Genomic DNA, 17,487 nt, shown 5'->3' on the forward strand with positions numbered 1-17,487 from the left:
ATTTAGACCTGATCCAAGTACTCTGAGGGCCCACACCACCAGTCTTGGATGGAAACTTCTCACAGCAGCAAACAGACTTCACAATGTCTTTTAAATGGAGGTTACTTTTTGAAATGTATCTTAAGAAAGTCAATGGAAAATGTCCTAAATTAGTGGAAATTATTACTAAGACAATATTACCGTGTTTTACAATGTAAAGGAAACACAGATGAAAGGCACAGTTTCAGGTACAGCTTTGCAAGTAGTTCTACAAGGTCAGCAACATTTAACCTTGAGAAAAGTCCACCAGCATCAGTACACACTGCTGTCAGCTCTGGCTGGGAAGCTCTACAGAAATACAGCACACCAAGGTAAGAAGTGGGCCCTAGAAATAACCCCTGTGCCTATGGATCTCAGCACATAGCACAGCCAGCCTCAGGTGCAGGTGTTTTCTAACCCAGGATTGCATCAGTGTGGAAAAAGCAGTGTCTAAGTCTTGGCTCAGGGAAAGAAATGCAGACACAGGTGAGATGACTGGATCTTCCTCCAAACAACTTTTTGCATGTACACATTTTGTACTTGTTCATGGATACAGTTAGATATGAATAAGCCTCCTAAAATAAATGCCAGACTCCCAGGCTGTATCCAACACAAGTGTTGTGTTACCTGCACCTATCAGAGAAGAAACTCAACTCTGATGCTTTAACAGATGACACTGCAGAACGCCACAATTAACACTCAGAGCATTCTTTACACTTGGGTATCTAGGAGAGAGGAATTTTATTTCTTACTCTGATCTAAGTCTGTTTAGACTGAAGCATTCAGATTTGATTTTGGAGATAGTTTCCACCATCCAACTTGAAAGCTCTGTGTTCATTCCTCAGTAACTGATGTGCTGACATCCTGAGAGGAAGGAAGAGGAGTGAGGGGAAGGATGCTGCAGCATACATACACCATACAAGAGGTTTGGCTGCAGATGGGAAACACCTCTGTGTGACCACAGTGGATCTGATGGTGAACACATCCTGTGGCTTTGTGGCACTTGGGCACCATGGTATCACCTGGCAATTCAGTTTTGGCGGTGAATTAAGACATAGCACTCAATTTGGTGCTCACCTCACTGCACAAGGTGCTCTCCCAGCGGGGAGGAGCTGAGCAGGACTTGATTCAACAGAAGATCAGAGTGAGGCAAATGGACAATGTCTGACAATGACAAACAACTGCAGACTTCTTTTCTACAGCATACTCAGTCTTACAGAGCACTTTCATACTGAATCAGGAGTTCATCCCACAAGGCTGTGGCATTCTTGACCAGCAACCTGAAAGCTGGACTTAATGCACTGTTGAATCACAACCTTACGTAACTTCAGTACCTGCAGTGTCTTTTCCAGGTGGGATGTAGGGCTTTCACAGCCAGTTGCAACCAGTAAAATAAAAATTAAAACCACACTTCAGCAAGAACTTAAAAAAGGCACTGGCACTTCTGTGCTTCAGTAAGCCAGCCTAGAGCTAACAGCAGTACAATAATTTTTGAAATCCTCCCCAGTCACCAGAATCTCCTTATATTTTCATCAGTGAAATCCAGTTTGCACCACGTATCCACTTCTAGACAACACAGTAACACCCAAAGCACAGTGGGCCTCTGTGACAGATTTATACAATAACCCCTCCTCACCAACATGTTAAGCATATTAAAAATTTTTCAAATGCTTCAGACCACCTATTAAACACTTCTCTTGAATTGTGGCTTCCACAGACATATTCTTTAGCACTTATAATATAGAGCGTCTGACAAAATTAAAAACATGACTGAGAAACTATGAATAATAAATTAAAAAGCATGAAGAGAGACCATTTTGTTTCCCAAGCAGACAGAGAAGAAAAAAGCAAATGAGGCTGCAGTGGAATTTCCTCCCCCAAGGCACCATCCCATGACTGTCACTCCCTCCACCCTATTCCATCTTACTTTTGTAATTCCAGTGGATGCTGGTGACTTGGATCTCCTGAGTTGGAATGTATTCCTCAATAAATTTCTTTCCCTGCAGTCGGTGCCAGAGTGTGGTTTTCCCAGTGTTCCTGTCCCCCCGGATGACAATTTTCACTGGAGAAAAGAGCAAACAGACAAAGTTATTAAATACAACTTGAAGAATGCTGTGAAAAGCATGCTGACTTTTTGCAGGCCTTATTCAGATGTAATTAGGCCTGCCATACTACACAGGCACGATGGGGCTCATTAGAAAACATGAGCCTCAGCCATTTAAATCATTGTTTATTCAGTAACTCACACCAGCTCAGCAGAATGAACCAACAGCAAGCTTGAATCTTCAGAACCTGCCCAACTCCAGCCAGCTGAGCCTCTGCTCTTTGACAAACACATGTGACCTCCTAAGCAAACCAGCATCAGTTTGGTTCAGGCTTTAAAGGAAGCAAAGGGCTCACCCATGGCTGGACCAAGAATTCCTCTAGGAAAGGCAGAGAGGAGCAGTGACACAGCCAGCACTGGGGTACATGAGCTTGGAACACCACACCAACCATGGATTAACACAAAAATACCAGGTGGCTTCTCCAAAACTCGTTAATCAAGGAACAAAGACAGATGTGGGTACAAGGAGTCTCCTGCACACCCTTCCCATTGGATGCAATCAGACTATGAGCCTCCACGTTATCCCATCAATATGACAGACAGGATGATCCTTCCCTGAGCTCTCTGTGTCTGCATGGTGGGGACATCCCCTGAAGCTGGGACACCTGAGCTTCTCCTTGAGGCAGGGACCTTTTAGCCTGACAGATGAGGAGTCTAATCCGAGTTCTTCCTGAACTGTGGCTGGACAGTCTGCCTGTGAGTCTCCCCTTCAACTGGAACACCTCTCTAGGTCTGAGGTCCCTTACCTGGGAATAAGAGATCCCTCCTTGCCCAACAGATTCTCAGTAAGGAGCTGATGACATGCGGAATTAATACTAATGAAATTGATACTCAGTATTAATTATTATAAACTCTGTATAGAAAAGTCCATTAGACATAAACTGTCCAAGGCCAAGTTTAGACTAAGATTGGATGTAAGCTCCATCAGGAGTTTAGAAAGGGGGTACCCTGTGAGCCTCATAACTCAACAGGAGGGTCTCTGTGTCACTCATTCCACCTCAATTCTAAGTCCATTTTCCTCAGGGTGTTTTGTGCATGTGGGCAGTAACAGAGTGAATGCTGCCACCAACCTTTGTCAAGTCACACTTGAACAATATCATATCTAGACCACTTTTGCTTGTACAGCAGCTGCTCATTCTTTAAGTGATCTAAATCACCCATTTGCAACAACTTCCCATCCTCCCCCCTCCTCTACCTCTCCCTGGCCCTTACTCCTACTTCATCATACCCTATTCTGTTGCTGGCCTTTTATGACAGGCTCTTCCTTCCATTACCTCCTCTATCATTTCCCCTTCTCCTTAAACACTACTCATGCCTTGAGAGAATAGAATCACAGAATGATTTAAGTTTAGAATGATTTGGAAAGGACCTTTAAGACCAACTATTCCAACATTCCCTCAGCACTACCAAGGCCACCAGTAAACCATGTCCCCAGGTGCCACATCCTGGGGATTTTTAAATCCCTCCAGGGATGGGGACTCCACCACTGCCCTGAGCAGCCTGTGCCAGGGCTGGGCAGCCCTTTCTGGCAACAAATTTTTCCTAATAGCCAATCTAAACCACCTCCTATGCAACTTGAGGTTGTTTCCCCTCCTGTTACTTGTTCCTTGGTAGAGGAGGCTGATGCTCACCTTGCTGCAACCTCCTGTCAACAGGCCCTTGTGTTGGTTGCTTCAATTTAGACAGAAACCCTTTCAAACTCTTCCAAGGAAAGCAAGTGTTCAAAATATTAAAAATTGTAGCAATTAATATAATGAACTTTCCAGAGCCAATTCAAATGTTATCTTGCTCTTTCTGAAAACACTACCTTGTATTTGCTAAATTTTCTGTTACATTGTGGAGTTTTTTTTCAATGCCATCTTTGTTTTTACTGGCAACCACATGGCTACTGGAAAACATTAGCTGAATTTTTATTCAGCTGAATAAAATTGAATTTTTATTTTTGTGTTTTGATTTGGAGCTATGATCCCCTGGAAAATGGGCCACCTCAGAGACATCTAATGGCAGTCAGATAATTAGCATTAGGTTGATCATCATCATTTGGGCAAGGAGATCTGAGACAGAAGGCTGCCTTCTGCTGCAGTTCAGGAGCTGCTGCAGTCATTTCAGAGAAGAGCTGAAGAGGTCAACTTGAAGATAAAGCACACAAAGTCTGTGGAGGAATTCTGCCCATTGCTACAGTTCCACTGTGCTTTTTTTGCAGTACACAGAGGTTTATTCTTTTTCAGAAATGTTACTTCTTTTTCAAAATTACTTACCACACCAGGAGAATAAAGGCAAAAATGAACACATTATTTATAGGGTGACTTCACTTAAAGGTCCCACAGCATCTCTGCAGACACAACAAACCAGTTCCCACACTTCTGGTCACCTTGCATATGGTTGTTTCCTACTTACAGATGGCAAAACAATCAACAGAACATCCTTTTGATTTTTCAGACTCATGAAGCCAGTCCCTGGCATAGACAGAATGAGACTTTCAAACCCAAACCTTTCCAAGAGCTCTCACTGCCTGCCCTAAAACGTTCAAATTCATATCCTCCCCCTACCCTGGAATGCAGCATGAGATACTAAAACCGTGAGTTTTAAGGGACAAATAGTCCCTTCCTTAAATAGTCAGGCTGCTCTCAAGGTGCACTTTCAGGATCACTACCAGATAATGAGGTTGTGAGCTCCCCCCAGAAGGGACAGTCTTACTTCATGCAAACACCACTTTTTATGCACTTAAACACAGAGCTGGATCAAGAAACTGAACTGGCTGAGAAATAACCTCGAAATTATCCATTTCCAGTTTTCTTCTCTAGCTCCACTGCCCAGCTGAACGAGCAGTGTGAGCAGCACATGGAAGGTATGGTTGGAGTGCAAGGGAATCCCCCCCAGCCCTAATCAGCTCACGTTCAGATCAGTGCAAGGTGCTTGTGGCACCACACGCTCAGTCTGAGCAGGTCCAAGGGCCCCTTCCAGCTCCAGCACTCTCCATTAGAATCTCTCTTCTTTTACATAGTGCACAAGTTCTCACTGACTCTTTTCCTGAAGAAAGAAAAAGTCTTTAAAAACAGAACAGGAAGAAGGCAGGTGACAAATCGCTTTTAGCAAAGCAAAGTCTGTATTTTGGATTTTGGCTGGGGCAGGTTTGCTCAGTGACTGGCATCTGCAAGGCAAGAAGGCCTGAGCTTCCAAGCACAGTCAGGCTGGTGCATCATAGGCCTGGGCTGTGGCTGAGTGTGGAAAGCAGAACAATAACTATAGGCAAGGTTAATTCTATCAAGTAAACCTGTTGCCTTTTTGATTTTAAGTTAAATCAGTACTTACTGCAAACAGCCAGAGGTTGGTACCAAAGACAGAAGAAATATCTGTGGGGAGAACAGTAGGGATGGGGAATAGATCAAGAGGCAAGGAAAAAGTTGAACAAATCACTTTATTTATATTGTCATTACATCAGGAAAACCAGAGGGATTTCCATTCTCCAGATGGGGAGATGGAAGCAGAGCAGTGACAATACAGGCCCAGAGAACAGGTCTGAGACCAACTCAGAACTAGAAATCGGGAATTCCCAGCTTTGCCCATATTCCTCCAGGACTCTGCAGCAAAGATCCTGAAACTAATAACCCCATGGAGAGGGTCATAACCTTACCCTCATTAAAGTCTTTGAGATTTCAACTGAAATGCTTTGAGCTTGTTCTGCTGCCAAAAGCAGCACCACCTGCTCTGCAGAACCCCACAGGCACACTTCCCATAGGCACAGGACAGCAGCAGGCAAAGCAGGGCTGGCACGTGCTGCACAAACACCTGTGTCAGCCACAGGAGAAAACAAGAGAAGGTGGGAAGTGGCAGGAGGAGGAGAAGCCTTCCTTTTGGAAGTCATGCTGAATTAAAATACTTAACAATGAGTCTGGGAACTACAACTCCAAAGTAACACAAAAGAAGTAAGGTCTATAATGCTTACTAAAAAGGTACACGGTATTAATTAAGTTTTGCCTTTTAAGGAACATGTTAGGCAGAAAAAATTAATAAGAGGGAGTGGGGGGAATTCTTGGAGCTACTGCCTTTGGTATCCCAGCACTGGTGACTGTTCAGCCTATGCTCCAAGCACACAAGCAGTGGGGTTTGTCAAGTGACACAATGGATGCAATAGGTAAAGCCCAGAGCAAAGGTTCCATGTCTGGGGAATAGAATGGATTAACATTTGGCACCTCCATGTCTTTTGTTCCTGTCCCTGACCAGCAAATCCCAGGACCACTGTTTGCCCATCACTGCCTTACATAAATGGTCAAGTTTGAGCACCCAGGTGCTCAAAATTAAGTTCTGCAATTGCTCTTGTAATTTACTGAAACAAGCAGGGCTGCCAAAGGCATGAGAGCCACCTCCTCTTACTTGCTCTTTCCACGCTCCCTCACAGGGCCAGCACAGCCCTTGGAACAGCCATGCAGCTGTGCCAGGGTATCCCAAGAAGCAAAACAAGAGCAAGTTTTCACAAAGACTGCTTCCCCAGTCCTGGAATCATGATCCCTAATAAAGATTCCAGCCATGACATACATGGCACAGACCCATGCCATTTTCAGCTCTGTGCTTTCTGGGTGCTCAGGGAACTCTGGTGTCAACTGGATGCAAACCACAGCAGCTCCATGCAGCTGGTACAGAGTGTGTGTGTGCTGGAATGCAGTATGGAAATGTTTTGTTTTACAATAGGATGTCCCAAGCAAAAGACGTGACTGCTGCCAAAGGCTGGTAGTGGTCTCTGCTCTCATAATTTCATTAAAAATCTAAACCTTCTCATCCCACAATGCTCTTCCTTTTGAAAAGCTGACTGTGTAGGAGAGGGACCATCAAAACAAATCATTCAGGTTCAACTTACTGCTCTATTCCACCTAGGGTCTGTAACTATCCGTGCCATTAAACACCTCACAGCCTTCAGCATCACCTCAAACATGGGGCTATCTGTTACAAAATGTACCTGAGCACTGCAGGGCTGGCACAGCAGGGGCTGCTCTGAGCCCAGGGAGGCACCCAGAGCCAGGTACAAGGCCTGTGCCCCGGCCTGCTTTATCAGTGTACAACCCAACATATTCTCAGCATACTAAGCATATTTCTGGGAAGGAAACAGGCTTCATTCAGGATCTGTAGTGGTCTAATGCAGCAAAGAAACATTTCTGTAAAACAAATCACAGCGCCCCTTGGTTTAGGTTCAGGCAGTTTCAGGGAAACAGAGGAGTTGTAAAGATCTTTGTGTGCTAACGGTGGCTCCAAACCACATCCTACACTCCTCTGCTGAACGTCAGGAATTTGCCAAGAAAGGAGAACTGGCAATGCACAGGATTTGCAGTTCTGCCCTTCCTGAGCAATTGCCCTTGTAATAACACTCCTTCACAGCCCCTCAACTTTAACTGAGAGCACCTCACCACGCTGGAATGCTCCCCATCTGCCCAGTGCCATGGCTGTGGGGGGTACCTGGAAGCCCTTTTGTAAGCCAGACTGTATCTCCTATAAATATTATATAACAGTGATGCTGGGAAGAGTTACTATGGAGATTGGAAAGCTTGCCTTAAGGCAGTGACAGAAAGCTGCAGTTTTCAGCTATAAAGCAGTAACTAGAACACAAACCCTGGTAAGACAGAGCACAAACCAAAAATATTTCCTGAGGCTTTCACTAATGAGACAAAAAGCAGCGAAGCTACAGTTAGCATTTCTGGTCTTGCACAAATGGCAGGCACAAATGTGCCTGTGCACATGATGCAGCCACCATGGAGCAGATCTGGTCCCATCCTGTGCCAGCAGGATGCAGCTGATCCCTTCCATGCGCAGCACAAACCTCCCCTGTCTGAGAAGCCAGCTCCTGGCTCTTACATAATTCACAAGCTGGTATTAGCTACCTGATCTCTGGCACTCAGCTGCCCGTGCAGCACACAGGTCTTCTGGGCTGTGGCCGCATGAAGCCTCTGCACAAAGCAGCAGATCTCCAGGACACGTTTAAGGATGCAGTGCTGTGTTCCAAGGCAGCACCTTCATCCTCACCCCCATCTTTCACTGCAAACCCAGTCTCAACAATCACACTTCTACTTTTCACATTCAGGACTGCTTGCTAAGACACTAATTTTATAAATTAAAAGCACTGCCATATCTGCAGATGTGCTAGGGATAAAGACACCAAATGCTCTCTCTAGTAAAGCAGAGCACTTTGAAACCTCAGTCCCAAAGCACAGCCAACAGCCATAATATTAAACAAAGAGAAAAACACCCTAAAACCCCAAGTGTAACTTCTCCATCACATTCTGTTTCAGACCGAGAGCCAACAGAAGCTCTATTCCTCTAACACGTGTGCCTTTACAGAAATTATCCAGTGCCACATTCACAAATCAGTCTTTTTCCCACCTGCCAATCTCTCAGCCTTCTGCAATCTGCCTCCCCTGCCTGTCTGGATCCACACAGATGAGCTGGTACTTGCAGCACTCTCTGGAACCAGCTCTATTTTCAGCAGGAATGACATAACTGCTGTCCCTATCTCACAATTGTTACTTTGCAACATATTTGCAATGCCCTCCTGAAACACTGTATTAGAAATCACCTTTACTGAGCTCCAAGGAAAACTGCAGCCCTAAGCCTCAACACTGAGAGAAAAAGAATTCTGAAAGTGTTCCTCGATAAAAAAGACTGCACAAAAGACAGGATGAAATGCTGTACCAAGGGCACACAGAGGTATTCACTGTCCACCTTTTACTAAAGCCTGGCAGGGCTGAGCTTTTAAACAGACTCTTATCATACAACCACTACAGCTTAATTATAGGCACCATTATCCTGCGCTGCAGGGAAGATCACCCACGCACTCAGGGGAGTTACCCTCTGGATGCTCGAACTGACACAAACTGATGTGCCAGGCACTCTCTCTTGTGCCACAGCCGGCAGGCAGCGCTCGGGACGCTGCAGCACCGCGGGTCCCGAGCCCTGCACGGAAAGACAAAAGTTTCCCATCCCTCAGTCCTCCAATGACCTCCAACATTTAATTCCAAACTTGGCTTTGAGTGAATGCGGATAAAAGCACCAACCTGCACAAGGAGAGCACTCCCAGCCCCTCTGCGGTGCCCGGGCACCCCACGGGCACCAGACAGGGCCGCCCGCCTCCCCCCGGGCTGCCCACCCGGCCCGGCCGGCGCTCCGACTCACTGTTATACTGGACTCCCTTGGCGAACCTCCTCTGCAGCGCCTGGTTCATGGACTGCAGCCCCGCAGGGATGTTTTTGTCGCGGACCGCAGCCTGGTCCGAGCCCACCAGCTTCTTCAGGGCCGAGAACATCTTCGTGCTCCCACAGCTGCACCCCGGGGAACGGGCCGAGCGCGGGCTCAGGGGCCGGGCGGGCGCGGCGGAGGCAGGGGCGGCTCAGGGCTGCGGCGGGGCCGGCCCGGCCATGCGGGGCGGCGGCCGCCGGGGGACAGAAGGGCGCGGAGCGCGGTCGCCGCCGCGACCCCCGGTAACCTCCCCCTGGTGACCCCCTCGAAGGTCGCGTGCAGCCCAACGCGCCCGAGACCCCCGCAGCGTGACCCACAGAACCCCGCCGTGCCCTCCGGGGACCCGCACAGCCCCCCAAGACTCTAGCAATCTCCTCTTGGCAGCTTCACAGCCCCCCCACCCGTGACCCCATAACCCCTCAAGGGGCCACCGCAGCATCCCTGGGACTGCCCCAAACACCCCCGATCCCTCCCTGGGACCCCTATGCCCCCTGGGACTGTCATAACCCGAGTCGTCCTCCTACGCCAGCCCCATTTTCCCGTGACGCTCGCGGTCCCCTCTGACACCCGCGATTCCATGCTGACACCCCAGATAACTCCCCGGGACTGCCGCACCCCCGCTCCCACCGGGCCCCGAGCCAGCTGCAATCTTTCACCTTTAGGAGGAGCAGACACTCGTACCCTCCCTCGCTGTGCCCTTCCCAGCAGCCCAACCCCATCTCTGGGAAATGGGGCTGGACCCCATCCCGCGGGACCCCTGGCCCGCCCGGGCAGAGGGAGCGGCCTGAGGAAGGGTCAGAGACTCAGAGGGGAGAGCCCCATAACCCAGAGGTGGGGACAGACACCCACCAGGGAGGCCAGGGAGGACCCCCAGCATCCCCTGCCCCTCTGCACCCCTCACCCTGCTCCCCACCAGCCTGAGAACTGACACTGGGCTCTTTGGTCGTGTGAGAGACATTTACTGCTGGGGGGACAGACATTTACTGCTGGAGGTACAGACATTTACTGCTGGAGGTATCTCCTGGGCCGCCACAGCTGTGTGCACGTTCTGCAGGACCCTGGTGCTGGATGCCGGCCCCTCGTCCTCTGCCTGCATCAGTTTGAGAGCTGCAGGAACTCCTCGTCCTCTGCAAGTGGAGAGATGCAGCAGGTGATGGACAGATTGCCAGACCCCTCATCACCCTTTAGTCACAGATGATGGATGCTGCTTCCCACTGTCCCTGCCAGCAGTGATGGATGAGGGCAGCAGCCTAGACCGTCTGTGCACACCCATGCTGTCCCTTACTTTGTGTCCCACCACGTGCCATGGTACTTTATAATGCTGGCAGGGATTATAAAAGATGAGTTCTGCCCTAAGATAGGCTCCATTTCCCATCCTGCCACCACGTGCCATGGTGGCATTAATGTACTTTATAATGCTGGCAGGGATTATAAAAGATGAGGTCTGCCCTAAGATAGGCTCCATTTCCCATCCTTGGGGTCACATCAAGTGCCCAGCTCCTGCCCTCTGGAAGCAGGCACACCCATGGCTGGATAAGGTGGAAGAGACCTCAGTCTCCCCTCTCTGCAGGATGATTTTCTCTGCCAGACTCCTGACAAACTGATCATTTCCCCTGAGGTATAAGTGGTGCCTGTTGTGTCTCCCAAGGAGGTTCAGTACAGAAGCCCCTGCACTGGCTGGAGCCGGGGGGCCTGGCAGTATCACACCCCTGGCAGGGACCCAGGTGTCAGGGTTGGTCCTTGCTGTCAGGGTTCCTGCACCACCAAAGCTTTCAGCCCGGGGCTGTCACCTCCACTGCTCCCCACTGCACCCCAACCTGCCTGGGGATGTTCCCTCTCTCATCAAGACACTGAAGTTCAGTCATGGCCTCAGCATGTCTGCAGCTTGCCCAGCCCCTCTGTGCCATACTGTCTGTGGGCTAATGGCCATATTCCCTGCACCCAGGGCAGATCCCTCCCAGGCACAGCACAAAACCATCCCACACCCATCAGGGACCCGTGACAAACCCACCCCAGCCCAAGGACACACCCGTCCTGCGTCCATCCTGACCCAGAATGACCCATTCCAGGCAGAGCACAAAACCAATCCAGACCCATTCCAGAGCTAGGCTGATCCTTAACCCATGGCAAACATGTCCTGGGCCCACAATGAACCCATCCTGGACCCACCCAGAGTCAGGACAGACCCATCCAGAGCCAGGACAGCCCTGTCCACACCCCAGGCAGACCCAGGGCAGGACAGATGTTGCAGGCTGCTGCCCTGGGTGGGGGCCAAGGGGAGTACCTGCCAGCTGAGGAGCCCCACAGTACTCCTTGCACTCCTTCTCCGAGTAGAACTGGTTCCCGTTGCCCTTGCAGCCCCCGTAGCTGAAGGTGATGCACTTGCCCTGGGCTGCATCGAAGGCCCAGCGTGTCATCAGTGCCTGGCAGGGACCTGGGACAATGGGCAGCCTGCAGGCAGCTGCGGGGACAGGAGCTGTGTGAGGCGGGGGTCCAGGGACCCCCACACCTCCCACGTGGATGGCAGACACGTGGCATGCGAGGCAATGCTCGGATCCTTTGTGATGCCTCAGCAAGGGCACCTCCAGGGTCCCAGCCCAGCCAGGATTCTCACCCTCGGTCCGGCACGCCTGCAGGCACTCCTTTTCTGAGTAGAAGTTGTTGCCATTGCCCAGACAGCCTCCATAGTGGAAGGTTTCACAGGCCATGGAGGAGGAGTTGTAGAAGAAGCGAGAGAGCATCCCGCTGCAGGGCCCAGGGTCCCGGCTCAGCCGGCACGAGTCTGTGGGTCAGCACACCACGGGTCACAGGCAAATGGGGTGCAGGCCAGGGGGGTCCCGATGCAGCCCCCTTCCCTGGGACCTACCTTCCTTATTGCCAATGTAAGTGGGCAGGGGTCCTGCGGCTGAGCCCTCCTCCAGGGGTAGGACTGCTCTCCGTGCCCTCTGCACCAGTAAGGAAGCACAGAGCTGCCATCAGTGCCTGCCTGTGGGACCTGCTGCCCACCTGGGACCATCTGCTGCACCCCTGCTGAGGGGCACCTCGGGCTCCAACCCTCCTCTGTGCTCCCAGCACATCTCAGTCACTGATCTTGGGTCTGCAGGTTGTGATCCCTCCACACCTCATAATCTTCCAGCCCTGTGTTCTTCCAGGGTGGATTAAGACACCCAAAGTGCCCAAGTTGTGCCACGTGCTGGGGATGTGCCTCGACAATGTGTTACCTGCTCTGGAGTCAGCTGGGTTGTTTCTCCTATGACAGTCCCATTCCCCCTGGAAAACCTTTCAACACTCAACCCTGAGAGACTGGGAGGTTCTGAGTGACAGAAGCTGAAGGACTAGTGGGTGCTAAGCTTCCCCATCCCTGGAGAAGGGGCCTAAAGCCTGGCTGGGATACACACAGACAGGCAAGGAGCAAGGAAACACCAGCAACCTTCACACTGTGAAAAAAATCAGAGTAGGAAAAATCTTCCACTTGGAAATAAGCTCTTGTCCCCACCAGAACCCTCCCCCTGCAGCCTGCACCTGCCCTGTCCCCATCCTTGCAGGCAAAGCCCATGAGCAGAGGTGGAAGAGCAGCTCCCAGGATGGTCAGTGGAGTCACTGCCCAAACAACATGTCCTGCCCATGGAGCCTTCTCCCTAGACACCCGATCCCCAGTGAGTTTGGCTTGGAAGGGATGTCTCTGGCCTTGATCCACTTCAGAATGTCCCAGCTGGCCCACTCACCTGGGGACCATTTTCAGTATCCTGAGGAACACATTCACCTGGCCCAGGAGCAGGAGAGAAGATGAGCAGTGTGAGAGGAGAGGTATCCTGACAAACTTTAGTGGGTCCAGCGTTGTGCACATGCAGGACCCTGGGCAAGGGGACACCCTCCCAGTTCCACCCAATGTTATTCTCCTCTTTCTACTTTCCACCTCCCATTCACAGAAGCACCATCCTAAAATGCCCATCTCCCTGAAATCCCCATGCCCCCCTCAGCCTCCCCAAAATCCTACACACATATACACACCCACACACCCACACACTCACACCCATACCCCCTCCATCATGCTAGCCCCTTCTGAACCCCAGACTGAGCAAGGAGCCTCCCATGTGCTGGCAGCACCCAGCCTAGGGCCCAGACACAAGTGTTCCATGCCCTCATCCCAGTGGTGTGGTTGCACTGACCTGACAGCCCAGCACAGACCCCTCTGCAAGCTGATTTCTCTGGTGGAATCCTGACTGATACATGGCCTTATTTCCTTTTCATCCCATGCTACCAAAGCATTTGTCTCTCCTTCCTCCCTCCTGACCATCCCCTTTCTCCCCAGCCTGGCAGACCCAGAAGGAGCAACTGGAGTGCTCTGGCAGCATGAGGGGCACATGCCCCATGGGAGGTTACCTCTGTTGGCCAGGATGAAGATGGAGTCTTCAGGGATGCCCATCCCCAGAGCCAGCTGATGGAAGGACTCGATGAGGTCCTCCCGAAGCTCCGGACTCCTCCCTGGGAAGGCGAAGGGGCAGTGAGCAGGGCTGGTGTGGCAGTGCAGGCCCCAAGCACGCACCGAGCTCAGGTGGCTGCAGGCAGGTGCAACACCAGACTCCTGCTCCTTCCCAACATAGAATCAGGGAAGCAAAGACTGAGCCCAACCACCGACCCAGCACTGCTACGTCCACCCTAAAACATGTCCCTGAGCTCCACATCCACATGTTTTTTGAACCCTTCCAGGTCCAGTGATGTCACTGTTTCCCTGCGGTTCTTGACCAGTCTTGACCAAGGGCTTGGACAAAGTGGGTTTCATGTTTCTTAATCATGGAAGACAGCATCTCCGGCCACTTCGGGGCTGGGTTTTCTCTAAGCAGATATCACCGCCCAAGCACCCTGCTGGTTTGGATGTTCACATTAGTGCCTGACGTGGCTCTCATGGAGCCACGAGACCCCACCTCTGCCATGCCAAAGATGAGCTGGTCTAAGCCACCATTTCCAAAAGCCCATGGTGAGTTCCCTTAAGACCAAGGGAGCTGACAGACCCTTAGGTGGTGGTTTTGAGCTGTGCTGGCCCATCCTCGGGCCTGCTTGCCCTCAAGTGCCATGGCCAGACATACCATACAGCTTCAGGGTGGTGCTTGGACCAAAACTGCTTTTCTTCTTCATCAGAATAACAGCATATTCGTCGTAGTTGGTATGGAGCACATAGGACTGGATAGACACATCCCATCCTGGGTGAGACAGAGACAGGGATGTCATTCCTGCCCCTCATGATGAGATGGAGCAGTGTAGGACAGCCCCAAAGCTGGGGGCTGAAATCAGGCATCTAATTTAAAAAATGTGATTTTTGGGAAGCAGACTCAGATACAACCATGAGTCCCTTTAGGCTCACCAGTCTCTTAGGTGAGGGGAGTGGAAACCAAGAGCTGCAAGCAACTGAGATACCATTAATGCTCCTGGCTGGTCCCTGCCCCAGCCTGGGACCCTGTGGACAGGAGTGACCTGCTGCAACACCTCATTGTCCTGTGGCTATGCAGGGACAGTGCTCAAACAGCCTTTCCTTGCAACTTTACTCTATACTTTGGCTGGAAATGTCCACATCAGAGGCCACTCCACACTGTGGAGCCCTGCTCTTCTGAACCCTTTCCACCTCTGCCAGCTGTCCCCAGAGCTGGTCCCCATCTCCCAGCCATGCCTCACCCCAACTCACTGGGGTTGTAGTAGGTGTATTTTCCAGGGGTGCTGGTTTTCTGGTACTCTCCTGAGACTAGTGTACAGTCACCTTGCCTGGAGAAAGGAAGAAAACAATCAGCTACTTGGAGGGATTATTTTCCCTGGTTATGGCATGAAAATCATGTCTGGGGCACCAAGGACATGGTGCAGGACCCCTGAAATCATGCTGCCCAAGGTATCAGGTATCTGAACCCAATCCATCCCCTCCTCAGGGCTTGGATGCCAGGCAGAGTGAGTAACCCCCATGTCTGTCCCAGCCCCTGGGAGAGGGAGCACCCTGGGTGGTTTTGGAGGAGGCTCAAGCACCTCCAGCAGTGCTCCAGCAGTGCCATACCGCAGCCTGGTGCTGGTAGTGCTGATCTGGTCAGCGCTGGGGCCAGGGCCCAGCACCAGTGTGCCCATGCTGAACTTCTCCTTGTAGTTCTTCATCCATTTGCAGGTCGTGCCGATGGCAATGTCGAACCACTTCCCAAACATCTGCAGGGGGAAGAGAGACACGTCTGCACCGTGAGCCCTCCTCACCAAGGTGGGACATCACCTGGTTTTGTGTAGAGTCAAAATATTCCTGATGCAGGGAGGAACTGGGAGGTGATGATGCAGGGGGCAGAGGCCAGAGCTGCTGCAGGATTTGGGCAGTGTATCAGCACTGAGCAGAATTTTCCCTGGTTCCCTGACTATGAGGCAGGGTTGAGGGCATCAGGCTGTCATCCACCTCTGTGTACCAGTGAGACCCAAATCTGGACACACATGCAGGGCTGTATGAAGCCTGGCAGGGGACAAGGCACGTTGTGGGGGATCTCCCAGGCAGCCTGCATCCCTGCATGCTGAACCACAGACTTTCCACAGGACTCATCTGCCCTGCTGCTCAGACTGCAGCCACCCTCCCTGGGGTTTGCCAGGTGAGGCCACCCCAGATCCTGGCACCCAGGGAGCCACACTGCCAATGCCTGTCCCGCACAGCCTGGCATGGGCATAGGCATTATTGCCCTTCTTTCTGGAGGAAAATGAAAGAAAGCTTACCCCATCCCTTTTGCCCCCAGAATTAAGGGAACACAAGCTGCCATTACCCGCTCAGCCTCAAAATTCTCCTGCACTTGGATATCTTCATCCTGGTCTCCAATGGGGGTTCCACGAGCCACAGTGAAGAGGAGGAGGGAAAGGAGACCCCAAATAATCATGGCTGGTGGCTTCGGAGCACTGCTGAGCCTCAGCACTTCAGTGGGATCCCGGACTCTGTGCTGTGCAGAGAGCTCCACTGTGCAGCACTCTGACCTTCAGACCAGGGCCAGCGGGGGCAGCCAGCCTGCGGGGGGGCTCCCGGGGGAGGGGGGGTGTACCTTGGCGGTGGTGGGGATTTGCAGGGAGCTCTGTGGGGTGCAGGAGTGGAGCACCCTACCAGCCACACCAGGCTGAGCTCCTCACCCTCGCCTGTTCCTACGCCGTGGGGCCAGGAGCTGTCTTTCTCCTCTATTCTATGTTGGGATTCATATTCCTGCTCTGTCATTCTATGAACAGCCCCTAGCCCTGATAGACCAGATGGACCAGGTGAGGGGAGCACTGAGGGACGCCCAGCACTGACCCCAGGCTACCTAATCCATGTCCATAGGGAACAGAGCCCGAGTTTCCTGCTCCCCATTTGGACCCCTTCCAGGCAGTCCCAAGCTGATGGCCAACATCCAGGATCCGGCTGTGAGTGACCCATCCCACAGCTGAGGGTCCTGGGCCGGGAGGAGCGGGAAATGCTGGGCCATTCTTAATCCTTCCCAGCAGTGTTTGCCTTTGTGGGATGATTAACAGAAGCTAAACAGCCAGAGGGAAACTGCAAACAGAGCAAAGGGCAGGAGCCCCTCTCCAGGTGGCCACGGCCCAATATTTGTGGAGAGGGGCCAGAGCTGGCGGCACACTGGCAGAAGTCAGCCGGACTTCCACCCTCCACTCCCCCGCGGTCACTGACGGACTCTTGGGTACGGAGCAGCAGGCGCTGCTGCCGGGGCACGGGGCTGCTCTGTGCCGGCAGAGATAGCCTGGTCGTCTCCACGAGCAGATCTTCCTGCCACATCCCGGTGTGTCTGCACGCGGGCCAGACGCGCACCTGCGGCACAGACGCCTTCGGTAGCGCCCCGCCTGCTCTCCCTGGAGGAGCATCCCCGGCGCAGCAAAACCCGGGCTCCAGCCCCCCAGGCCGGGGGTCCCCAAGCCGGGGGTCCGTCCCCAGAGTCCCCTGGCGGGTCCCGCTGCCCCGGGCCCTCCATCGCTAGGTGGCAGCCGGCGGTAAGGAATGACAGCCGCACTGTGGCCTCGCCCCAGGCACGGGCGGGCGGAGGGGTCCCCTGAGCCCCCTCCTGCGGCCCGGGCAGCGATGGGCACCGGGCAAGGCTGTGCTTACAGGAGGCTTGTAAAAGACAGGGAGAATGACTTTTTACACGGGCAGAAGGTGACAG

General features: G+C 52.0%; 2 protein-coding genes across 2 annotated transcripts in view; both read right to left on the reverse strand.

Moving 5' to 3' along the window:
- RABL6 (RAB, member RAS oncogene family like 6) overlaps window positions 1-9,807 on the reverse strand; it is a 53,899-nt gene extending 44,092 nt beyond the window's left edge. Inside the window, exons 1-2 of the mRNA XM_039719864.1 lie at window positions 9,281-9,807; window positions 1,946-2,080 (exon numbers count right to left, since the gene is read on the reverse strand). Of these exons, the coding sequence (XP_039575798.1) occupies window positions 1,946-2,080; window positions 9,281-9,410 (265 nt within the window). The 5' untranslated portion in view covers window positions 9,411-9,807. The remainder of the gene's footprint in view (window positions 1-1,945; window positions 2,081-9,280) is intronic.
- A 484-nt stretch (window positions 9,808-10,291) lies between these two features.
- Window positions 10,292-16,313, reverse strand: LOC120507360 (alpha-1-microglobulin/bikunin precursor). The gene is made up of 10 exons (XM_039719884.1): window positions 16,114-16,313; window positions 15,381-15,523; window positions 15,024-15,100; window positions 14,431-14,544; window positions 13,727-13,828; window positions 13,069-13,106; window positions 12,210-12,288; window positions 11,958-12,125; window positions 11,628-11,804; window positions 10,292-10,470 (listed from the first exon to the last, which is right to left on the reverse strand). The coding sequence occupies exons 1-10, from the start codon at window positions 16,222-16,224 to the stop codon at window positions 10,439-10,441; spliced, it is 1,041 nt and encodes a 346-aa protein (XP_039575818.1). The 5' UTR covers window positions 16,225-16,313; the 3' UTR covers window positions 10,292-10,438.
- Window positions 16,314-17,487: the final 1,174 nt, after the last annotated feature.

Source organism: Passer montanus, unplaced genomic scaffold (genome assembly GCF_014805655.1).
Source record: "Passer montanus isolate IOZ18808 unplaced genomic scaffold, ASM1480565v1 scaffold43, whole genome shotgun sequence".
Taxonomy (NCBI): domain Eukaryota; kingdom Metazoa; phylum Chordata; class Aves; order Passeriformes; family Passeridae; genus Passer; species Passer montanus.